This window comes from Lemur catta, chromosome 15 (assembly GCF_020740605.2).
Source record: "Lemur catta isolate mLemCat1 chromosome 15, mLemCat1.pri, whole genome shotgun sequence".
NCBI classification, from domain to species: Eukaryota; Metazoa; Chordata; class Mammalia; order Primates; family Lemuridae; genus Lemur; species Lemur catta.
The window spans coordinates 20,026,308-20,051,575 of record NC_059142.1 but is presented as its reverse complement, the minus strand read 5'-3'; the positions used below and the strand labels follow the sequence as shown (position 1 = coordinate 20,051,575).

Sequence of the window (25,268 nt, the reverse complement as noted above, 5' to 3'; positions counted from 1 at the left end):
TCTTGTGGTTTTGTGGTTAAGAGAAAATGACACTACCAGCGAAAGGTCCCTTGTAAGCCCCCGGGGCTGGGCTGGCAGGGCCACCCCTTGGTGCTTCTGTCACTGTGACCAACTTTCCAAAAAGCGAGAGCAGCTTTATGTCACTGATGGGCAACTGCCACACGCCGGGCTCCTCTGTCCCCTGTGAATGAGAGAGCCCAAATCTGCAGGTGTCATTTCTTCTTCACGAGCTCCGGGAGATAGCAGCTGCCAGGACACCAGACCCCTGGCAGATGGGTCACAATGTGCCGTGCGTTAGGCTCAGCCGGCCGGGTTTGTGGGTTGTTACCGGGGTGCAGTGAGGAGTCACTTCAGGTTCTGCCCAGTCCTCCTCAGGGACCCGCTCTGTCTGGGCCATCTAGTGGGCACCTCTGACACCCTTAAAAAAAGAAACTGCTCGCGCCTCTTCTGGGGAACTTGCCCTGGTTTTTGAGATGTTCGGGCTCCTGCCTCATCACTTGCCAAACTGGCATTTGTTTTCCGCTACCATTTGATAAACATCATGTGCTTGTTGGGAACAACGTATCGTGTGTTCGTGTGTCCACTCATTCAACAAAAGTTTTGAGATGGACAAGTAAAAAATCAGGGCTGTGATATGTGATCTGGGCAGGGGCCAGAGAGCTTGGGGAAGGCTTCCTGGAGGAAGGGGTGTCTGGGCTGATCTGTGCAGGCAGAGTAGTCCCAAAGAGCCCACCTGGCAGAGGAACAGGGGCCTCAGACTGAAAAGGGCAGCAGGTGGCAGGGAGGGGGCTGAACTGGAGAAGCCCCAGATGCTGGCCTGTCCCGATGTTGGCCTGCATTGGCCAACGCCTTGTGCAGAGCGGATATGTTATTAATCACTCCCGGAGTGTGGCCCCCGGAGGCCAGTGCCAATGGCGGACGGTCTTTATTGCTGCTGCTGTTGGTGCCAGCAGCCCGGCCTCTTCAGTTAATGTGGAAAAGAGTGGTTTTGAGTTTGCACAGCTGCCTGATTTATAGTCCTGTCTCTGGTCAGCCCATCAAAGCTGTGGTCTGAGAGCTGTTTGGAACGGAGGGAGGAACTGGCTGTGAGAAACATAGGGAGAAGCCCCCTGTGTTTCCTTCCTTCCTTGGGCATTTCTCAGCACTCGTTAAGTGGCAGGTGCGGAAATAGGTGTGTGGGGACTGTAGTGAATGAGGCGGGCCCAGCCCCTGCCTTGATGTATGATAATAGGGGCACGGACCTAGTCCTGGGGGGTCTGCATACTCTAGTTCAGTGTGAGCTTGGTGTCGTCATTCCTGTTTCACAGACGAGTGAACCAAGACTCAGAAAAATTAATTTAACTTCCTCTAGGCCACACAACTAGAGAATGGTGGGTTTGAACCCAGATCTGTTCAACTCGGAAGCCTGTGTTGTGCCTGTGCCCTGGGAGTGCAGGTCTACTGGGGGAGACAGAGGCAGAAGCTGTTAACTTTAGTACGAGGCCCACTGTGGTCAGGTGTGATAGAGTCACACGTGGTCCACTTGGAAGGGGAGGTGGGGACTCTGGCTTGGCTTGGGCGAGAAGCTCCAGGAAGGATTTTAGGAATAGCTGGTGAGCGGGTGTGTGCCTGGAGGGCAGAGTGGGGCCAGGGGCTGCGGAATGGAGATGGGTGGGGGGAGATTGAGGTCCTTACTTGGGAATTAGCCCCTGATCTCACCAGGAGGGAGGGTCACAGTGGGGTGAGCCAGGACAGGGCACTGAGTGCCTACTTACACCTGTAGGGCACATGCGCAGGTGTGAGCTTCGTGCCTGATGATGCTCCTGGGGGCTTAGGTCCCTTAATAGGACAGCAAGTAGACTTCTCATATGGTCACTCTTTGGCCCCAGCGAGTGTTGGATCAGCAGTGTCTGCTCTGGACGCCTGAGGGGGTGTGGGGCAGGAATGCATGGTTTCCCCAAACATCTGAACTGTGCAAGTGAGTGGAATTATTTTGATTCTGACTCAGGGCTCCCTGTCTAGCAATTGTCCCCACTTGCCACTGAGTGCCCGGGTATCCTGAAGGTAGCAGGATTTACGGAGTTTGGGGTCACATGAGAGGGCTAGTGACCCTGAGTGGGCTGAATGTGGGGCTGCCAGATTCTTGGTGAACCTGGGACCAAACAATTAAATAGTTTCTGGGGGGAATTTCAGAAACGCTGATGTGGGAGCAGTGGTTTTGTTGTCATTGTGGGTTTCATTTCATGCTCACATCCCTCTGGCCACAGGGGTTCTTTGTTTGGGGTCTGTGGATAGAATTCGGGGTCCACAAACTTGGATGGAAAAAAATGCACCTTTATTTTCATTAACCTTAATGGAAATTTAGCATGTTCCACTTGGTTGTAAGCAACAAGGTACAGTTATTTTGGCAAACACCTGCAGCTCGGTCACCAGTAGGAATCACAGCTATTTTCATACAGCATCACTTGGAGCTGTTGAAAAAGCTGTTTACACTTGTCACAGCTCCAAAGTTATAGTAGCTATTATACCCACTGCTAGATATCATTTAATACTTAATAAGGGTGCTTTTATTACACTCATAATTTTAAGTAATATCTTGATAACTGTATTTAAATAACAACTGATTTCCATTGTAATCCTAAGTGTTTTGTTTTATGCGTTTAAAAGCATTGTTCTTAGAAAGAGATCATGAGCCTCCCCAGACTGCCAGAGGAGTCCATACTCCGAAAATGGTTATAAGCTCTTGTTCTAATTGGAAATTTGGAGCCATTCTAGATATTTGAAATTTAAAATTATTATTTTTTAATATTGTGACTCTGTTGACAAAAGAATCCTTGGCCTTTAGAAAAATATACTGAAATTTATTTATACTGAGATTTACTAAGGGTTGAGTATCCCTTATCGAAGTACTTGAGACCCGAAGTGTTTTAGATGACAGATTTTTTTGGATTTTGGAATATTTGCATTTTACTTAATGGGTGAGCATCCAAAATCCGAACTCCAAAATGCTCCAGTGATAATTTCCTTTCAGCATCATGCTGATGCTCAAAAAGTTTGGGGTTTTGGAGCATTTCAGATTTTGGATTTTTGGGTTGGGGATGCTCAACCTCTTTTTTTTTTTTTTTTTTTTTTTTGGAGACAGAGTCTCACTTTGTTCCCCGGGCTAGAGTGTTGTGGCGTCAGCCTAGCTCACAGCAACCTCAAACTCCTGGGCTTAAGCGATCCTACTGCCTCAGCCTCCCGAGTAGCTGGGACTACAGGCATGTGCCACCATGCCCAGCTAATTTTTTCTATATATTTTTAGTTGTCCAGCTATTTTGTTTCTATTTTTAGTAGAGAGGGGGTCTTGCTCTTGCTCAGGCTGGTCTCGAACTCCTGAGCTCAAACGATCCACGCGCCTTGGCCTCCCAGAGTGCTAGGATTACAGGCGTGAGCCACTGCGCCCGGCCTGGGATGCTCAACCTCTTTTTACAGATGGAAGGAAAAGGAATGAATTAACAACAGTAACTGCAAAACCTGTGAGGGGCAGCATGACCTGGGAAGTGTCTCTAAATGGCAGGGTCCTGTAGGAGACTTGCAGGTAGTGCTTGCCTTTTGCGGGAATCTTGGAAGTCACCCACAGGAGGACACTAGAGTCGTCAACATTTCGGAAGCTCTCCCTGGGTCCCTGGGTCACTTGATCTCAGCCAAGCCCGGCGCCTCCCCGGCTCTGTGCGGTGGAGTGCTCGGTGGGGTGCTCGTTTCCCTCTGTCCAGCCTGCTCGGCCTGGCCTCCAGATGGGACGCGTCTCCCTTGTTTGTCAACCACTCCTGGCTGCGCCCTCCTTGTACCCCTCCTCCCCCATTTCTTCAGTCCACTGCTGGGCGTCAGGTCAGAGCCCAGTGTTTGTCACAGAGAGTGCCAGGCTGATCTAGGTCTGCCTGTCCTCGTTTAAACTTACCTTCTTCAAAGCTTTAGCCTTTCAAGAGTCTTTTGAAAGCTTTGGACACCCTTCCCTTGGAAAATACACAGACTCATGTGTCTGAAATTTGCATGCATTTCAGGGCATGGATCCCTGAAAGCTTATTTGGGGACCCAAGTCACGGACCCTGACCAGTACTGCTGCAGCCCAGCGGTCACAGCAACACTTTGTGTGCTCGCTGTGTGCCGGGCATGTGCCGAGGGCGTCATTTCTTCTCACCTTCCCTGAGAGGCGGATTCTGTTATTATCCTCATTTTCTGGAGGAGGAAATGGAGGTTTTTCTGTGGGGGGAGGTGTGTGGAATTAAGTAAGTTGTCCAGGGTCCCAGAGCTAGGATGTGACTGAGCCACTGGACCCCAACATAGGCAGTCTGCTTCTAGGCTGGACGCATCCTTGGTAGGTTACCCGTCCTCCCCAAACCCCGAAGTCCAAAGTCTTCTACATTATCAGTTACCGACTCTGCCACCCCACCCCACCCCAGCAGGAAGGCCTTTTTATGTTTAACTCAGTTCTCTGATCTGACCTCATGGTCTTGAGGGTGGGGCAGCGGCAGCCCCACTGTTTTATGCAAACAGCCAAGAGCAGGGCCGGCAGGCTGCTGTCCTCTTCACATTGCTTGTGTCTGCCTGAGCTCCCCTGTAGGTTGCTGGGGGCTGCCACGTGCTTGGGCCATGAATGAATGCGGCCTTTTCTTTTCTGGACTCCCGCAGGCGAAGCTGGTCCGGTACATTTGCAAGCAGCGGCAGTGCAAGCTGAGCGTGGCTCCCAGCGAGAGGACCTCGGAGCTCAACAGCTACCCCCGCTTCAGCGACTGGCTGTACACCTTCAACGTGAGGCCGGAGGTGGTGCAGGTACGTGGGCTGGGGCTTGGGCAGGGGTGGAGTGTGAGGGGTCACGCAGAGGGACCACACAAACCCGTGGGCCAGCTCCACCGTGGCTGAGAGTAAGGGGTGATGCTCTCTGCTCTTGAGAAGGGGATGTGAGGGGCAGCAGCTGCCAGGAGGGACCCAGGGTAAATGTGGCCCCAGCACGTGCCCTGGCACTATAAGTCGGTACCTTATGAACTAGGGCAGCCTGACCATCACGCTGGACATTCATTTGTGCATCACGATGACAGCAGCCAACATTTCTGGACGCATTGGCTGGGCGGCAGACACCGTGTTAAACACTTTGTACAGATAATCTCACTTCTCACAAAATCCTAGAAGGGAGTTACTATCCTTGTTGCCATTTTATACTGGGGGAAATTAAAGCACAGAATGCTTAAGTAACTTGTTTAAAATTACACTGCCGGTGAGTGATAGCCTTGGGATTTGGAAAAGAGAGTTTGACTTCAGTTTACTCTTCTGACTGCTACAATGTACTGTTTTCCTTCCTTTTTCCGTCTTCCTATCCATATAACCACCCACCCACCAACCAACTAACCAACCATTGCACGTGGGGCGTGTACCGTGCCAGGCGTCATGGGTGCAAATATATCCATGCTTGGCAGGCACGTTTCACCCAGTTGGGTCTTTAAATCCCCGACTTCTATTCTAAAATTAACAAGATTGGCTCTTGCTATTGTGTAAAAAGTAACATGAATTCATTATATTTAGACACTTTGGAAAACAGAAAGAGAAGGGAAAAAAATCACATAACATATTCCCACTACTCAGAGAAAATCTGATCATCACAATCTAGTCTTCTCACCCCGTCACCAATACAGAAGTCTTTTAAAAATTTCTGGGTGAGAAATGGGCAAGACCGGGCTGTCTTGTAAGGTAGTCACTAGCCTCGTGTGGCTATTAAGCACTTAAAGCATGGCTAGTCCAAATTCAGATGTGCTGTATCAAAGATATAAATTGGAAGATGGGCTGAATTCTGAAGACTTGGTACAGAAAAAAGAATGTGAAATCTCACTCAGAACTTTTTTATGTCTAGTATAAATCACACTCCTTTGGATATATAGAGCTAAGTAAAATATTAAAATTAATTTTCTACGTTTGTTTTCTCTTGTTAAAAACGTGGCCACTTGAAAGTTGAAATCTAAGTATGTGGCTTGCATTATGTTTCTGTTGGCCAGCACTGGTTTAAACCATCCTGAATAAATAACGTTATATTTTGTTCTTACCGTTTGACATGCTTACCAACACGTTTTCTCCATGCTTTCGTGCTTTGATGTTGTATTTATTATTTATGTTCTGTCGAGTGCCTGTGGTGTGTCAGTTACCAGGCAGAGGTTAACTCCAGCCATGGGCTATTAGACATAGCACAGCGGCTAATATTATTTATGAAGCTGTTTGTATACTTAGGAATTTTCCCTAGGAGAGATTCCCGGACAGGAAGTGACACCAACATAAAAGGTTCCTGTTGTAGGGTGGGGGATGGGGAGATGGGGGTGAATGGGGGACCCACAGGAGAGCTCAGCAAGAGAGTTCTCGCCACCTCAGATGCCCCTGGAGCTGTCTCAGGCCCCAGCGACCCTCACATCTGTGGGGTACACCAGCTCTTAAGCTGGCAGAAAGGGCTGGGTTGGTGAGAAGTTTGAAGGAAACTGCTTTGCAAGATGGAGTTTTCTTGAGTATTCACAAATAGTTGCACGTGTGTGCACACACACGTGGGCAGATAATATGCATGATGGGCTATGGTCTTCACCCGCCTGCCTGCCTGCCTAACAGTTTTCTGCCTACAGGAAGGAGGCCTGAACACGTAACGATGAGTCCCCGGTCACAGGTTTAAGATCATGAACTTGGAAGCTGTGGAAGGTTGAGCCCCCTGCCCCATCCCACCTTGCCTCCTTCCTACCCACGACCCCTCCCTGGCTAAGAGCTCAGAGACAGCAGATTCCCTCACACTCACGTCTGCAGCTTACAGCTGAGGGCAGTGGGGCCCTATGCCAGCCAGAGATCTAGCAGCAGGGACAGACTTCAGGTTCCGACCCAGGCATGCTGGACTCCAGAGTGCCTTTTCACTTCCTTTCCTGGGCCTAAGGCATCTTTGGCAGAAGCTCCCCAAAGGATTTCCCTGCAGAGATCTGAAATGTGCAGGCATCCAGCTCCATCCATGTCCATCTTTGAGAGAGGGGCTGGGTGTTCCCAGGGCAGAAGCCAGTACCATGGTGGCCGGCTGCGGGGGCTGCCTTGTCACGTGGTCAGCTCTGTGCTAGCTGGGGAAGGGGTGTTCTAGCCAGGCCCAGAGACACAGGGGATACTGAGTCAGGTAATGTTTGAAGCATGAAGCTGGGTGGTCAGTGAGGGGTAAGCTCGTTCGTATCCAGGCATCAGGCAGGCAGCAGAGCGAGCCCAAAAGCCAGAAGGAGGTTGGGAACCAGGATGTCACTGGGTGCGGAGGACTGGAGCGGAAGTCTGAGCAGAGAGCTGTGGGGATGGGGGGTCAGGGTGCGGCAGCAGAAGCATCCCTGCTGCCCAGTGACCCCTCCAGCTGGAGATCATGAGGCAGCTCAGAAAGTGACATATTTGGAGCAGGTTCTTCTTCCCCGGCCATATACACATCCGTGCTTTCTTTCCCACCCCGGCGTCCCATCTCAGTAAGTGGTAACATTGTCTACCAGATACCTAAGCCACACACCAGGAGTCAACCCTGATCCCTCCCTTGCTCTTACCCAGGTGTGGAAGCCCTGGGGGCCCTCCTCCAAGACACGCTGCAGACCTGTCCACCTCCTCCGTCCCCACCCCAGCACTGTGGTCCAGGCCTCTGTCATCTCTTGCTGAACCTCTGCATCAGTCCCTTGACTGGTCCTGACTACTCTTCCTGCTTTATCCTTCACCCTCTTCACTCCGTATCTACCCAGCAACCGGAGTGCCCACTTAGAAATGTGAATTAGATCATATGCTTGTTCAGTGCTTCCCGTTTCCTTTAAACGCCAGATGCCTCCTGCGTTTTGGCCTCTGCCTACCCCTTTCTGCCCTCCTCTCGCTCACCCTCTCTGTTGCTCACTTTGGTCTGACCTTGCACTGGCTCCTCCCCTCCCTGGAGTACTCTGTGACTCACCCCCTGAACATCATCCTAGTGTCGGGCCATGGGCACCTCTTCCATGCTGTCTTCCCTGATGATCTGATCTGAAGATCACCCCACCCTTCATTCTCTACCAGTGCACCTTGGTGCAGTGACCACTCTCCGGAGTCACCTAACTCATTGGTTGTATGTGGTGTGTCTGCTCTCCCACAGGGATATAAGCTCCGTGAGACAGGGACCTAGCTCCTCTGGTTTGTTTGCCACAAAATCCCCATTGATTATTGAGCTCAATATGGCAGTCATTTGATTGAGCTAGATATAAAAATAAATACCTATTTATACTGAATGAGTGAATTTCATCATGACACGGTAGATGGCCCCAGGAGCCAAGACTGTGGTCCTGAGTGGTGCTGACACAGGTGGCTCTCAGCTCTGGCTTCCAGTTTAAGTCTTGCAAGACAGGCCACTGTAGGGGTCATAGCCCCAAAGAGCCACCTTTGCAGCTGTGCCCAGCTGCCCAAGGGTCACCTCCAGAAAGAATCCTGGGAGAGTTGGTGCCCCCAGGGGAGATGGCTTTCTCCAGGAAGGCTGGGGCAGGGAAGGTGGGGAGCCAGCACCCCAGAGAGTTCTTGGGCTGCTGCAGCACTCCCTGTGACCATGCTGACGTCCCCTTCGTTCCTTAGGGGGTCCTGCTTCCGGGAGCCTTAGCAGTCCTTCGCTGGGAGGCCTCTGCTGTCTGGATATTGAGCTGCGCCTGTGGCCACGTGGGATCCTGGGATCCCTGAGAGCCTGTGGCCCGTTTGCCTCAGAGCTGACACAGAGCACACTTGATGTGTAGTGCTGAGTGGTCTAATGCATCGTCTCATTTAATTGGCCCAGCACCCCAGCAGCAGGGACCATTTCCACCATTTCACAGTTATGGCAGTGGGGTGCAGTGGGGTCAGGAACTCATCCAGGATCCCACAGCCAGTGAGGAGCAGAGCTGGGTGTCCCTCCACACCTTACTTTCTGAGTCCTGGCTCTCAGCCACCCTCTCTTCCTCCTTTCAGAATGGCTGGGTTTGGGATCCTGGCTAATTCTGTCACCTCCCTGAGCCTCAGTCTCCTGCTCTGTAAAATGGGGGAATAACTCATGCACCACTTGCCAGCCCAGGCAGTTGTGAGGGTCAGGTGCTTAGAGGCATGGTGGTGTTCACAGGAGTGGAGGAGGGAAAATGAAGGCAATCTTCCATTTTTTACCCTCAGCTGCTGTTAATCCCAGGTTAGAACCAGACCCAACAGAGACTGCAGGAGAAGCTTGCACTTGAGGTGGCTCTAAATAGCTTCCTGGGAGTGAAAGGAAGGCTGGGAACAGGGGCTGACCAGAGGCTGGTTTCTGAGTCAAGAGGCAGCAGGAGTTGTTCCAGGGTTTAGGACAGAGAGGGTGGCACACTGGGCCGAGTGGCCAACTCCTGTCCCCCAGCTGGTACCAAGGGCATCCTCACCAGCAGGGCTGCGGGGGATGGGGCCAGAGCGGGCTGGGCTGCAGGAGCCTGCCCGAGGAGCCCGGGGAGCCTTCTGCCTGGGCTTTGGGAACCACAGGGGACCATTGGCTGGGTGCTTTCCCCAAACTCTCCGGACTCTCTTTCTCAAGATTTCTCTTTTTCTTCCTCCCAAGTCTCATGTCAGTTCCTGGGTTCTGGCCAGAGTGTTCTAAAGGCCTGAAAGAAAATGCTATTCCCAGCTCCAACCCCTTAAGACGGGGGAGGGGGCTGCCTTGGTTCAGCTCTGCTCCTGGGAGTTTCTCCTCGTGTGTGTGTGTGTGTGTGTGTGTGTGTGTGTGTGTGTGTGTGTCCCCAGCAATGGGGGTGCCCCGAGCTAGAGCAGTCCTCTCAGGGTGTGGGGACTCTGGCCTGTGCCCTGCGCCCCCCAGCCCAGGCCCTGAAGGATTCTGTGTGCTTTCAGTGGGAATCGGTTCTGAAGTTCTGCCTATCAAAGATAGGTTCAATAATTAGAAGAAAAAGTTCCAAACTGTAAAAACCTCTGCCTTTCCAAAGTTGATCTCATAGATGGAATCTTTGGACTTCTTAATGTCATGTAAACCATTGTTTATTTTCTTAAATAACTTTTTATTTTGGAATAATTTTAGATTTACAGAAAAGTTGCAGAGATGTACAGAGGGTTCTTGTACGTGCCCCTCACCTGTTTCCCCATTGTTAATATCACACCTTACCGGCGTGCATTTGTCGAAAAGGAGGAAGCAGCACTGGAATGTCACTATTAGCCAAACTCCAGACTCGTTGGATTTCACCAGTTTTTCCTTTAATGTCCTCTGTGTGTTCTAGGATCTAGTCCAGGGCGTCACATTGTTTTTATTTGTCATGTCTCCCCGGTTTCCTCTGCTCCGTGACAGTTTCTCTGTCTTCCCTTATTTTTCGTGACCTTGACAGCCTTGAGGCCAGGTTTCTGGGTTTGTCTGTTGTTCGTTGGGATTATGGGTTTTTGGAAAGAACGTAACGCAGGTGCAGTGCCCTTCCTGTCCCATCACGTCGGGGAACACAGTGTCCACGGGGCTTGCCTGATGACGGGACCTTGTCACTTGGCTAATGTCACGCCTGCAGGTTTCTCCATTGTAAGTTACTGTTTTTTCCTTTCCCTGCCTTACTTTTTGGAAGTGAGTTGCTATGTCTAGCCCACCCTTAGGACTGCGGGGAGGTGGGTGATGCTCCACCTCTTCTAGGAGGTGTATCTACATGTATTATTTGGAACTTTTCTATAGGAAAGAGTCTTCTCCCCCATTTATTTAGTCATTTATTTATGTCCGTGTGGACTCCTGCCTGTTTCTTTTACACTCCGGGTTATAATCCAACACTAACTACCATATTTATTTTGTTGCTTATGTTGTTCCAGCTTTGGCCACTGGGAGCTCTTGCAGGTTGGTCCCTGTGTCCTTTGACATGTCCCCCTCCTTCCGTTTTGTTTTTTGTTTGGATTTCAAGCACTTTTTTACTTTCTGACACCCCAGGATGCTCCAGCCTCCTCCTTTCTTTTCCAGCCCCAGCCCTAGAATCAGCCATTTATCCAGGGAGCCTGAGAGCCAGAGCTTTGCTTGGCTTTGCTTTTATTATTATGCTTATTTTTTGAAATTGTGGTAAAATGCCCATAACATAATTTGCCATTTTAATAATTTCTGAGCTTACAGTCCAGTGGTGTTAAGTACATTCACGTTGTTGTGCAAACATCACCACCACAACTTTTTCATCTTCCCAGATGAACCATTGCTTTTTAAAACATTGGTTTTATTAGAAAATATGTTTATTGTATGTATATTTGGGGAGCGTGGAATAAAACAAGGAGATAAAGTGAAAGAAGTCTCTACTTCCCCGTGTCCCCGGAGCCTGCCCATCTTCCTGGACACTTTCTAGCCCTCACCTTCCTCTGTCTCTTCTGCACACGTGGGATTAGACCAGACCTGCTCCTTGACTTAGTGATTACAGGCACGGCTACCAAGAACATCTGTGTGCACCCGTGTGTGTGTGTTTCTGTAGGAAAAGAATCCTGGAAGTGAACTCGCTGAGCTGAATTTGTTTTTGTTTTTAATGCTGGGTACTTCTTAAATACTGAGCTGAATTTTAATCTTGCCAAAGTGTCCTTTAAAATACAATAAAACAATCAAAGTAGTCTTTTGCTCAGCTTTTTCTAGCAGGCAGTGCAGAGAGAGAGAGAGACTCTCATTCCAGATGCAGCTAGGACATACAGTAAGCTGCATGTATACCTTTTCCAAACTTGTACTTGGTTAGGTGGTAGTTAGGACTCCCTACCCCTGTCCTTGCATGCTCCCCAACAAATTGTGTAGGGCCATGCCCTCAGGATAATCAGAGAGGCAGAGGAGAGACGAGGGTCCCTGGGTAGGTTGAATGGTTGCTGTGGTGCAGGGCCTGATTCCAGCCCGCCCTGGCCCTGCCTCGGGAATCCTCCAGGAAGCCCAGGCCTTTACGGGATCATGTGTCCTCTGCTGTATCTGGACCGGCCCGGCGTCTTAGAGGCTGGAAGCTAAGTGGAATTTTCTTTGTGGCCTGCTTGCCCTGGTACCTTAGCCCACCCATTGTTTAGGAAGCTACAGATCCTGCAAGGGGCTGATAGGACAGGACAGCTTGGCTCACATCAAGGAGGAAGGGTGCCAAGGTCTTGCCCTCATGAGACAGCCCTGACTCCAGAGTCCAGACCTGTGAGGGAGAGGGGCTTCCCTTTGTCAAGCTTCAGAAAGGAGCTAGAACCCCTCAGGATCTCCAGAAACCTGGCCTGGGAGGTACGGATAGGTGTCCTCAGGGTCTCTGTGGGGCAGCTGGTGTGGCTTGGAGGGTCCTTCTAGACCTGGGCCTCTTTCTGTCTGACCCTGAAGTTTGGCCTGGAGAGAGTCTCCTCCAAGGCAGCTCAGCACCCTGAAGAAATAGCACCCAGTGTGTGTGCATGTGAGAGGGGTTTGGACCAAAAAGTACCTCCAGGATCAGGAGGGACTTGTCAGGGGTAGAGGAGGCCAAGAAGTCCTGGTGTCTGCCCCTCTTTTCCCGGGCAAGGATCACACACATACCATGCTTACCTGGCTGGTGTGCACCCTGGCCCCTGTAGGCCAGCCCCTGTGGTGGGCACTGCAGGTGGGCCACAGGTACCCGTTGCCTCCCAGTGCTGCCATCCAGTGGGAGCAGGAGGGACCTGCGTTCCTGTGGCCATGGTTGGCCAGGCGTGGGGGCCAGGTAGCACCTGAGAGTCTCTGGGTATCTAGAGTGGGCCCACTGCCTTTTACACTCTGAGATCCCGGGCAAGTAACTTCGTCTCTCTGGGCCTCAGTTTACCCACGAGAATTGACAGATTAGACTGTCTTTTAAACCCTTGCCTCAGACAGTTGCTTCTTTTGGAGAGTAAAGGAGCCCAGAGTAGAAGTGACCTCCTTCCGCTTCCCCAGACCTGCCAGTGGGTGGCTGGTCCTTGCCTCTCGGGTGTGTCTGCTCTCCCACGCAAGTTGCAGTCAGGAAGCAAGCAGCTGCCAACACTGAGAAAGGGGTTTTTAAACTGTGGTCAACGCCAGAGAGTACAGAAGTGTTATAAAGTTCTATAAAGTAAGCGGGCAAAGGCCCTCCCTCCTCTTCCATGTCTCAGGGTCACAGCTTGTCAACAAGTTGATAGGTCCCCTGCCAGACCCCCTCATGCACTTTTCAGTCATTTAAATTGACACATGAATTTGTTCCCTTCCCTTTTTGACTTTGCAAAAATGGGATCCTACGATGTACACCATTCTGCAGGTTTTTAGTCTTAATCTGATCTTAGCTCATTAAGAATCTATGTATTCTTAGAATAGTGAGATATATGATTTCTTCAAGGTATCTTATGCATGTGTCTGAGGGGTGCCCCCTGCTCACGTAGCCATGCACCATGACATGCAGCATCTTGGTAGTCCTGGTGCTCAGGACCTGAAAGAGACTGAGTGCCCGGAGGAGGGCAGGCGCCCAGCTGCATGGCACCTGGCACGCGTGTGGGAGGCCCTTGGCACTTACCTGCGGGGTGAGGGAACAAACAGAAGTCACTGTGGGGTGGAGGTTAGGGATGCCAGACTTGAAAACGGGGCCTCTCTCAATATCTATCTTTCTGTATGTTGTGGGTTTGTTTTTTTTGTGTTTTTTTTTTTGTAAAGGGATCCACGTCCATGAAGTCTGGCTGTTTCCATTTGCTGAGCTGTCAGTGCTGCAGGGTCCCAGCACCAGTGCAGCCAACACCCAAAGATGACTTGCCCCAGGGATGCTCCCTGAGACCTCTGGGGATGGCCTCTGTGTGGTGGATTTGTCCCTTCAGCCTTCGAGTTCTCTGCTGACCTTGACTCTTCATAGCTTCATAACACAGACGCTGATTTTTCCCTTAGGAAAACACATGAACAGATCTTACGTGCATGAAGCCATGTGTGTGTGTATAATCTCCTCTTTCCTTTTCAATAGTGCTTTCCTAGGGGCCGTCCCTGTCGGGCTAGCTCAGTCTCATTTCAGCTTTTGTCTTTAGGTTGGACAGTGTTTGTGGTCATGAAGTTTCCAGGAAATGCCTTTCTGCTGGGTAGAGAAAAAGGGCATAGATGTGGATGTGGTCACAGGGTGGCAGCTGCACCTCCAGGTTCCTGGTGTGGCTGAGGTGACTCTGGATGTTGCCTTCTGTTCCTACCTGAGTCAGACCTCAGCCCTCTGCAGCTTGGAGCCTGCTGTGGCACTTCTGGCATGCCTGACCTTTGCCTCCTCCTCTCTTTCCTGTCTGTGGATGCTGGGGACAGAGAGCTTGGGTGCCACCACCCTATGTTTGTCCAACCATCGGACCACCTTCTAGAGTGCCACGAAGTGCTCTCTGCCGCCCCATCCAACATGGTAGCCGCTAGCCACATGTGGCTGAGGGGCACTGGAAATGTGCATAGCGCAACAGGGAAACTGAAGTTACATTTTATTTTATTGTCATGCATTTTAATTTAAATAGACATCTAGACTGGCCGTGCAGGTCTAGAGCCCGCCTTAGGCAGGGCCCTGTGCTGAGAGCTGGACGCCAAAGACACTCCCTGGCCCCAGGAGCACACAGGCTGGGCTGAGGTGCGAATTGAGAGCTGGGCGCCAGGTGCCCTGGTGGAAGCCAGCCTGGGGTCTGTCAGAACTAGCGGGCAGGCTGTGCACAGTCAGGGAAAGACTGATGCCAGGGAACGCTGTCCTGAGAGCCCAGAGGGGAAGGGGAAGAAACACCACACTCTGCAGAGACCCTGAGCACGAGGAAGCTGGGGCCGTCTGTGAGATGGGTGAGGAGACAGGTCGGCTCACGGAACCCTTCGTGTGTGCAGCAGCGTAGGGGCTGGGCTTTCCCTGGGGGAGTGGAAGGGTGTGTGAGAAAGAGGGGGAGGAAGAATGAATATTGGAATTGCTTTAAGGAAAATGAGACGACTACTCTCTAGAAGGCTGGATGTGCTGGGAGAGTGGGAATGAGTGGGCCCCCGCGTGGAGGCAGGGCCGGGGCAGGAAATGAGCAGGAGCCCTGGACATCTGGAGTCACACACTGTGGCCATCTGCAGCCACCCCTGTTCCACAGGTTAGATCTAAAATTCGCAGCCCTGTGTTCTGGCTGCAGCTGGGGAAGTGATTTCAGAGCCTGCTGGCGTGGAGCCATTTTTTTTTCCTTCAGCAATTTCCCCATTGGAAGTTGTTGGAGGAAGTGGCAAGCGCTGGCCCGGGTCGGTGCTGGCAGGGAGCGCCGGGTGCCGTGGAGTCGGGGATTCCAGGGCGACAGCTACGGGCTCCCCCCAATAAGCTTGTGCTGCCGGTGGTTCTTGAACTGAAGATGCAGGCAGGTCCGGTAAGGGGTTTTCGCTGTGGCCCTGACTGGGCAAGTTTCTCTCTCCCCTCTCCTCTGTCCTTGCATATTCCCAGGTTTAAAATGAGGCCTTCTCTTGGGGACGGGGGGCGAAAGCTACCTGCCTTCTGCCACCATCTTGGTTTCCCACTGGCTGGCGGTGGCTGTGGTTCTGAGTGGGCTCGGGGAACGCAGGCTGTGCGGGGTGGGAGGATGTGTGAGGTCTGAATGAGAAAGTGAGCTTTAATCAGCGTGCATCCTGTGCCCACGGCCCCTTCCCCCAGCCTCGCCTTCCTACCCCTCTTGCCATGGGCCCCCACGCTCTCCCTTTGGGAGCCAGAGGCCCGGCCGTCCTTACAGCCTTGCTCTTTGGCAACTGGGAGCCTCCCCAGGAAGCACCACACGTCCTCACCCGGCCTCGTGGAGGCATCTGTGCCGGCGTGTCAGCCCCAGCAGCACAGGGCTGCCTGGGGACTGAGGAGCTGAGATCTCAGCACTGGGTGTGGGATCTCAGTACCAGCTTAGGCAGGCCTGGGCCAGAGAGCTCCCCACTTACGATGGGGAAATGGAGGCCACAGTGGCAGACTGGCATGCCTGTGTCACCCAGACTGCCAGGAGAGGAGCTGAAGTTGGAACGTGGAAGGAAGGGGGCAAGCTACAAGGCCAGCCTTTTATATATGTCCTCCTGTTTAATCCTTACACCTGGGGCAGGGAGAGAGGGAGAGCCGATGATCCTCATTGTGTAGCCGAGCAAACTGAGGTTTAGAGAAGTTGAGTGACTTGTCAGTGTCACACAGCAAGCTGATGGCGCAGTCAGGATTCAAACTCAGGTCCTAGTGACTCCACGGCCAAGCTTCCTTTGCCCACACAGTTTTGTCATCTAATCTCTTAGCCAGAATAGCCCAGTCTGGGGCTACTGTGTGTAGTTGTGTAATTGAATTAACTGACTTCCTCCCTTCCTCCCTCCCTCCCTCCCTGTCGTCCTCTCTCTTTCTCTCCTCTCTCTCTTTCTCTCTCCCTCCTGCTCCCTCCCTGTCCTTACTCCTCTCATTTCTTCTTTCCTTTACATCCGCTCATTATACACCCACTGATCACTTACCTCGTGCCAGGCACCCAGGTTAATTATCACAGAGGATTAATCGATGGACAAAATAGTCTGCCCTGGAGGCTTACAGCTGGTGGGACACACATGTGTGCAGGTCACCAGGCTGCAAAGCTGGCTGATGGACCCAAGGGAGGAAGGGACGGACTGTGGGCGGAGCAGAGCTGGGGCCTGCGTCCAGGTGTTCTCATTCGGGAGTGTGTACTTAGCACCTCTTGTGGGCCAGGTACTGTTCTAGGCACTGAACCCAAGTTCCTGGCCTCAGAGAACTGGCATCACTCTCTCCAATAGATGAAGTAATTAATTTTTCTGATCTTGAACCAAAGGTATCCTCTCTTCAGCTTTCAGGCTGGGGGTACCCCTGGTCTCTAGAAATCTGAACAATCATGGGCATGATTGTCCTGCTTAGGCCCATACTACTTGGCATTTTTGATCAGTCCTTGGGATTTCTGGGCTGCCAGCTGCAGTGAAAACTGACTAGACTAGACGCACCATGTGGGCCGAGACTTGGCTGTTTCATTCACGGCCCTGTCCCCAGTGCCTGGCAGAAAGTATGTGTTCTTGTTGAATAACTGGATTCAAATAAAATGATGCACAGAGTCCTGGTGTCTCAGGAGCTCTCCTGTCTGGGCCAGTGCAGGTTGCACTGCAAGGATCTCTGGGGAGAGGCAAGATGGGGTGGCTGCTGGTGACCTGCTGAGGCCCGGGGTTCCTAAGCTGCCTCCGGTTTCCACTGGCAACAGGCTGGACTTGAGCAAGAGTACGTGCCTGTGGCCTTGCCACGAGATGTCTTTGGCATAGTGTGTGCCGAGCCTCTTCTGGAGACCACCTGGCTCCTGGACTGTCAGCTTGTGTTTGTCCCCTCCTCCTCTGGGGCCACCTCAAAGGCAAGATTGCTCTAGAAGAGATCTGACTAGCCAGATACCATTGGGAAATTTTGCATCAACACTGCACTGTTTTTGTTATTGTAAAGCAAGAGTCTCTTCTCTCATTATCCTTCTTTTTAAAAAACAGTAGCACATAAATTTCAGTGGCCCCTGCTCCCAGCTATATATATGTGCTTTTGGGCTGGCTACAGGATTAGAAAGCAAGATTGCTTAAGAGTGTGACCCCTGGAAGTAGATGGCACAGGTCCTGGCCCTAGGAGACAAAATCCCGACTTTCCCACTTGCCAGCATTGTGACCTTGGACAAGTCCCTTAACCTCTCTGAGCCTGTTTATTCCTGTGTCAGTTGCTCTAGCTAGAAACTTAGGAGTCATTTCAGATTCCTTCTGCTTCCTCGACCCCCATATTCAATCACCCAGCAAATCCCTGGCGCTATTTGTAAATATGTCTCAAATCCATCTATGTCTTTTTCATTGACGCCACCTCCCTGGTCCCGGCTACTGCTGGGACCTCTGCCCTGCCCCCATATCGCTTTCCGTATCTACTCCTGCCCCCTCCTCCATTTTATTCTTCATGAGCCAGGAGTGATTTTTCCTAAAGCCCAAATCTGATCATCCCATGTTTCTGAGTTAAATCCCTCCTTGGTGTCTTGCTGTAATCAGTGCGGAATCCACACCCTTTACCATTACTGTCGAGGCCCTGAAGTGTTCAGCGTCTTCCTCCTCCTTCCATGTCATCGCCTGTCACTCTGCCGCTGGCTGTAGGACACGTCAGATGGTTTCCTGTCTCAACCCAGGGCCTTTGTATGCTCTGTTTCCTCTGCCTGGAAATTTCTCTGCCCTCACGGCCAGCGCCTTCTCATCCTCTGACCAGGAGGTCAGCTCTTCAGAGAGGCCACCCTGTCTGAACCGAGATGCCCCCCGTACCCGTGACTTCATCTCAACATGTTCTTTCCTTTGTAGCAAATTCCATTTACAGATTTCAATTACATATTTTAGTTATTTTTGATTTGCTTTTTATTCGGTGGTGGTAATCAGAATGTAAGCGCCCTAGGGAAAAGACCATATATTTTGTTCACTGTTGTATTTCCAGTGCTGAGTAAGATGCCTGGGACACAGCTGGTAGTCAGTAGCTATTTGTTGATTGGATGGACGGACAGATGGATGGATGGATAGAGAAAGGAAGAATGACGTGGCACCAAGGCACATAGTAAGCACTTACTTAGTTAAAGCTATTATCGTCTCCTCCTAGTTAGAACTTTTCCATAGCAAGTTCTGATGCCAGTTGGAACAGAGTCTCTTAAAACAGAGACTTGTCAGTTTAGGTCATACGAGTCCAGGGGAGTCTGGGTGCAGGGGCTCAGGTGGTGCCATTGGTACGTCTCAGGCTTGCTCCGCCTGGCAGGCGTCAAGGGCACAGGCAGCTGAGCCCCACTCCCTCCCACTGTCATCGTGCTTGTCGGCGAAGAGCTGCTTCCCTCAGAACTGCAGCCCAACTTCAGTCTCAGGGGGGCTCTGGCTGGCCTGGCTTTGGTCACACACTCGTCCTGTAACCCACCACTGGGCTACGAGGATGGAGAACTCCGGTTGGCTCCAAAGGCTCAGCCTTGGTGGAGGAGCCTGAGGGGCCAGGGCCACCTGGTCTCAGGAAGTGGGTCCTGGAGGAAAGACAGCCCTGCACACGGGCGGCCGGCCGTGTAAAACTCTCCCTCAGGTCGCAGTGACAGTGGCTGCTACACCTCCTCAGGGTGGGTCACCTGGGGGTCTCAGGTGACCCTTGGGCCTCCATTCCCCATCAGGGAGCAGAACTCCTGTGTCTGGGGGTGGGGGTGAAGGGCCTGTGACTCAAACACGGCTTGCAAGAGGCTCTGCAGCTCCCCAGGAGGGGTCTGCAGAGATCATGTTTCTAGAATGCAGTGGGTGAGCCCATCTCTCAGTTTTTTGACAATATTTCTCATTTTCCTCACTATGAAAATAATAAATGTTCATTTTAGAAAATACAAGAAAGCAAAGAAAATAAAAGTCACCCATAATCAGAGACAATTGTTGGTTCTTGGGTTTTTAGTTTTTTTTCTTAATATCCAATACTTTACACATATCTTCCTTCCTTCCTTCCTTCCTTCCTTCCTTCCTTCCTTCCTTCCTTCCTTCCTTCCTTCCTTCCTTCCTTCCTTCCTTCCCTCCCTCCCTCCCTCCCTCCCTCCCTCCCTCCCTCACCAGGGCTAGAGTGCAGTGGCATCTCCATAGCTCACTGCAACCTCAAACTCCTGGGCTCAAGTCATCTTCCAGCCTCAGCCTCCCGAGTGTTGGGATTACAGGTGTGAGCCACCACACCCACCCCGTATGTTCATTTTCAAAATGTGAAAAGTATAGACATTACAGAAGACAATAATAGCTACCATTTATTGATGGCTTACACCGTAATCTTACTACCCAAAGGAAACAGTGCATTTTGGTGTATTTTCTTCCAGTCAGCCATCTTTGTGTGTTGGGCTTTTCTTTCTTTCTTTTTTTTTAAAATGTAGTTTATTCACGAATTTATGCTACAGTTATTTAGTGAGCACTCCCAGGGTGCCTGGGACTGACTGAGCTGTGAGCTGTACATGGAGTGTCTCAACTAATCCTCCCAATAACCTTATGAGGAGGCAATGCTTTTATCCTCGGTATACAATATAGATAGAGAAACTAAGTGACTTTGTCACTTACCTGAAGTCACCTAGATCTGCCACACAGCAGGAGGCGAGCAGCGGCCAGCAGGCAAGTGAAGCTTCATCTGTGTTTACAGCCACTCCCCATGGCTCACGCCACTGCCTGAGCTCCGCCTCTCCCCCAGCCCCCACCCTGGTCTGCGGAAAAATTGTCTTCCATACTGGTCCCTGGTACCCAAAAGGTGTTGGGGACCGCTGGCCTGGATGGTATGTGGTGGAGTCAAGATTCATATCCAGGAAGTCTGGCTCCAAAGCTGGGTCATGCAATTCTCTCATTCATTCATTCTCTCTCTTTCTTGTTTTCATCGATAGGACAATGTTTTGCATACTCTCTGGGCATCTTTCCTTTTTTAGTTTATTATTTTTATTTATTAGTATTTTAAAGTAACATTTTCTAAATCTAATTACAAATGTCCATTGTAGAAAAATTCAAAAATACAGAAAAGCTTGAAAAAGAAAATAAAATCCCTGCAGAACCCTGCCAGCCCGACAGTCAGCGCTTAACCTTTTTTACATTTATTTTTCCATTTACATATACTCACGTTCACGGTTTCTGGTGTTTACGTCTAGGAGTTTTAACAGCTGAGCACCCTTTTGAACTGCTGTCTTGTGTGCCGTCCAGGGCATGTGCTGTGGCTTGGGGGCTCTCCCTGTGGGTGTGCAAACCCCCCACTCGAGAGTGTGAGAGGCTGCAGGGGGCTGGGACAGGCAGAGTACATGGTGAGGGTTGTCCCAGATGATTCACTGGGAGGAGGGAGATGACCGTGCTCCTTATTGACTCAGATCTTGCTTTTTGGAGGGAGGTGCTAAGGCAGGGGAAACCTCACTGTGGCCTGGTGTCCTGGGCGCCAGGTCCCCAGCCCCCTGCTGCAAGGCCTGCCAGAACCTGTGTGTGTCACACCCAGCACCTGCTCCGGGAGGTATGTGCTGACTCCCCAGCTCCCAGGCACGAACTATTTTTGGCTGCAGTGGCTGCTCACTACAGTCATGAAAACAAACCCCTCTGCCCAGGACACTGCACTGGGGGCTGGGGCTGCCGGGGACCCTGGGCTCGGGCCCCCTCACCATGCATTGCCTGTGGAGCTGGGTGACGGCTAAGGCACCCAGGGGCACGGAGGCCCCACCGCCCGTGGTGCCGCGAGAAGCCCCAAGCCTGAGCCAGCCTGGGCCGGAGGGTTGCGAGGTAGGCCTGGGCCCAGGAGGCCTTTCCATGACTCCCTAGAGTGGCCGCATGTGGCTGGGCTCCGAGTCCTTGCTTTGCTAACTGGCTGTAGAGCACATGTGGAGAAATCTGCATGTTGGGGTAGAGATGCCTCCATTTCCTGATTCCATTCCCGTCTTTCTTATGATAAAGTGGCTGGGGACAGTCAGACCCGACCCTCCCTGAAATGGATCCTCCCCACCCTGCTGGGGAATGGTGTTCTGTCCTTTCATACTTATGGTTTGAGCAGGACACACACTGGTTTTGAGCTTGCAGCTTTGGCAGAGAGCTCAGAACCCCGCGATGTGTGGGCTGCCCCAGCCCTGCCTCTCCATACTTGTAGCCAGCAAGGCCAGGGAGGCTCGTCCATGTAGAGAAGCCAACTTTGGAGTGACGCGGGACCAGGGTCCATCCAGGCCCTGTTACTTACTCGCTGTGTCTTAACGCGAGTACCTTAGTCTCTCCGAGCCTCGGCTCCTTAGCCACCAAGCAGTTGTGCCCAGGCCACTCACCAAGCGGTGGTGGTACCAGTGCTTATTATTTTTATGATGAGATGTGAAAAGAGGAAGTATGGCGAGAAGCTGAGTAAGAATCAACATGCCACAGCCCCAAGTGGGTCTTAGGCCTTGTCTGAGAACCTGGGTGTTCGGGTGTAGCTGGTGATGTGGGTGTTCTTCTTCCTTTCAAAAAGAAGAAAAGTGGGCACTGTCACCAAAGTGGGGGTGGGTAGGGGCAGACAAGAACACAGACTTGAGTTTTATGTGCCGCCATCTTCTAATCCAAGACGTTAGGGATTTGCCAGGCTCCAGGTGAGGCCATGAGCCCGGAACCCCAATCCTTGGCGTGTAGGGCTCTGGGTGCAGGAGGCAAGCACATGGTTTGGCGTCCCTTGGGCAGAGGGAGGCTATTCTCAGCGCAGACCTTGAGGAATCCTCCGCTTGGCTCCCTCCTTGGACCAGCTCAGAAAACCTAGAAGGAATGACACCTTTACATCAGCGCAGGGAATGTCCACTGTGGAGACTGGTGAGCTCTTCCAGGGGCACGTATATCCTGGTGGTGGTTACTGGCAGGGGTGTCTGAACACCTGGTCCTGGCACTATTGCTTTGGGTGACCCAGGCGGGTCCCCTCCTCTCTCTGGGCCTTCGTTTCCTCTTCTCTAAAATGAATGTTGCACTAGATTGTACCTGAGGTCCCTCCAAAGTCTGCCTTTGACCTTGGCAAAGAAATCGTTTCTCCCCAACCTCTTGAGTGTCTGCTGGCCCCTTTCATGCCCTCAGAACCTGCTGGCTGTGGCGATGGCCCCCCAGCTTGGGTCCTGGCCATCTGCCCAGGGGCTCTGTCGAGCTCTCGTAGCTTTGAGGCCCCTTGCTGAAGTGTGGCAGGAGCTGTTTTCTGGGTTTCTGGAAAACTACAGAGAGGGGCTGCCTGCTGCCAGCACCTCCTGAGAGATCTCTGTCTCCTGGCTGCACACCCGCGGGGTGACTGAAACAATGCAGCCCTTGTCCGCAGGCAGAGGAGCCTGGTGCTCAGGTCTCCAGCTCTGGGCTCGCTTCCTACAGCCTGGCTCATCCCCCACCTGGACAGACAGGCAGACTTCCCACGTGCCGGACACTGGGACATGTCCCTCTGGTTGGGGGCGGAGGGTCTGTGATTTGGCTCCTGGCCCTCCTGGGGACCCACCAGGCACCGAGGCTGGTGCGCAGAGGCCTGGTTGACACCCTGGGAGTGCTCTGGTGAAATGGTTCGCTGACTAGATTCCGAGCTCTCACCCTGTGCACGTAGAGGAGACAGAAGCAGGAGGAGGAGGCTTGTCTCTTCATGGTGCACCTGAGCAGGGGAGAACTGAAAACCGGAGACGATGGGGACCAGCAGGCAGAGAAGATACGGAGACGTGGCCACACCCGAGAGCCCTGTTTATGTCTGTCTGTGCCTTGGCCCCTGGGAGGGCGAGGGTCTCACATGTGGAGATATAATTCAAACCAGATCTGGCTCCCTGCACCCTCTGCATAGGATTACCAGCATTGCAGCTTGCCGGGACTGTCCCAGTTTAGGTCTGTTGTCACAGCTCTGCCCTTCCTTAAAGGAGAAGTGTCCCTGTTGGGATGGCACATCGTGTGCTCACCCTCCTCTGTAGCCCCCTCACCCAGCTGCGGCCCTGGGGAATGGGGGAAAGGGCCTTCCACATGGCTCTGTTTTGTTTGGGGGGTGGCTTTCCCATTTTTGGTTCCCTGGAAACCAAGTGTCACCCAAGGGTTAATGCAGCTCTTTGGCTGCTGGCAAAGCCTCCCTTCTCCCTTGTCCTACCTTGACCCTAGTCTTCCTTTTGAATGTTCTTTTAAAAATTTTAATATGTTCCCTTTTTTTTTGAGATAGGGTCTTGCTCTTTTGTCTGGGCTGGAGGATAGTGACGTGATCATACCTCTCTGCACCCTCAAATTCCTGGGCTCAAGTGATCCTGGCTCAGCCTCCCGAGTAGCTGGTGGCACACACCATCACACCCAGCTAATTTTTTAAATTTTTTGTGGAGATGAGATCTTGCTCTTCAGGCTGGTCTCGAACTCCTGGCCTCAAGTAATCCTCCCGTCTCAGCCTCCCAAAGTGCTAGGATTACAGGCGTGAGCCACGGCGCCTGGACTATTTTAGCATATTCCATTTTTGACTCAAGTTTTAGTGTGGGGTCTTGTGGGTAATAGTGTTTATTTAAAATTCTTTTTTTTAAATTTCACAGTCAGCAAACATCCTGGGTGTAGGCAAACCTGCTCTGTAGATGCCTACTCATCTCCTCTCTCCATTTTGGGAGCAGCATGTGTTTCGGGAAACGCAAGTTGCTGAAGCTGGGGTACATGTGTGTTCCTTTAGTGCAGGACATGTCTGGCCATTTTCAGACAGCAGCCAGGAGCAGCGATTTTAGAAATGTGTGTTGATGACGCAGAGAAAAATGACAAAATGCAGGCTGCCTCCATGGCAGATGTGGGCCTGCTTAAAAGCCTCTCCTCGGTGTTCCTGTTGCCTGTGTGCTGGGGGTTGGACGGGAGAGGACGTGGCAGCAGAAGCAGTGAGGCCCAGGGCCAGCAGGAGGTAGAGCCCTACTTAGCTGGTGTGTGTTTGTTGAGTGGCTGAATGACCCACCAGATTGGGGGTTGCTGAACTATGACCCCACTACCAGAGCTCACCCCGACTGGATTAGGGGGATGGAGCAAGATAGGGTCAGGAAAGTCGGATGTGACCTGTGATCCCAGTGGCTGCAAATAAACTCTGCCCTGGGAAAAAGCGCTCACTTCATAGAGCAAGGCAGTGGGCACCAGAGCGGGCAGGGCTGGCTGGCTGGCAGTGGGTAGAGACAGCCATGCCTCACCCATTGTGCTGTGTGGCCTTGAGCAAGTTCCCCATCCTCTCTGAGCCTTATTATCCATCTCAGGATGCTACGGGGCTTGCATGTGCCAACCTCTGTAGTTCATCCAGCAGGGTGCCTGGTGCCTAGGTCGTGCGTAGTAGGTGCTCATCACTCACCCTTTCTCAGTCCCCTCCCATCTCCTCCTCCCCTTTGACCTGTACCCGTCCCCCTCCACCCCTGCACCTTGATGTGCCAGTGCCCAGGCCAGAGGCAGGTGGTCCCTGACCGTTTCCAGCCCAGCTCCCCACTGTGAGTTCCCACCTACCCTGTGGGGAGGGAGGCAGGCACTGGTGCACAGGAGGGGACATCTCCTGGGACATCTGTGAGCATGGGCTAGGCTGGGGTCACGCTGAAGGAATGTGGCCTCCTGAGAGGACAGGGAGAGGAAGGCAAACCCTAGAGCACACCCCCACCATGGCCACATCTGCCTCCTGAACCAGGTGTCCTCAGTCCCTTGCTTCCCCAGGCTACTTTGGCCAGACTTTAGGTGCCAAGCCTGTGTGCCCTTGAGGTCCCCACCCCATGAAATTCTGATTCTGCTGGTCTGAGGTGGGGCCCGGGCATCTCAATTGATTTTTAAAATCCCCCGGGTAATTCCAGGGCACAGCCAGCGTTGAGAGCTACTGATCTGATCTAGCCAAAGCCACTCACTTTATAAATGAGAAAACCGAAGCTCAGAGAAAGGCACGGCCTTGTCCAAGGTCAAGGGGGTTAAGAGGACCAAGTCTGGCTCTTTC

General features: G+C 52.0%; 1 protein-coding gene across 8 annotated transcripts in view; it reads left to right on the top strand.

Moving 5' to 3' along the window:
• The window catches only part of KSR1 (kinase suppressor of ras 1), a 153,500-nt gene that overhangs the window by 75,572 nt on the left and 52,660 nt on the right, over positions 1–25,268 (top strand). For 7 of the 8 annotated variants that reach the window (XR_006728799.1, XM_045525415.1, XM_045525413.1 and 4 more), the window contains exon 2: positions 4,651–4,791. Coding sequence is in view for 6 of the 8 variants with exons in the window: in XM_045525415.1 (XP_045381371.1) it covers positions 4,651–4,791 (141 nt within the window). In the remaining 2 variants the exon portion in view is untranslated. Of the gene's footprint in view, positions 1–4,650; positions 4,792–15,054; positions 15,244–25,268 lie in introns of those variants that run through there. The other variant, XM_045525417.1, reaches the window with a different exon arrangement.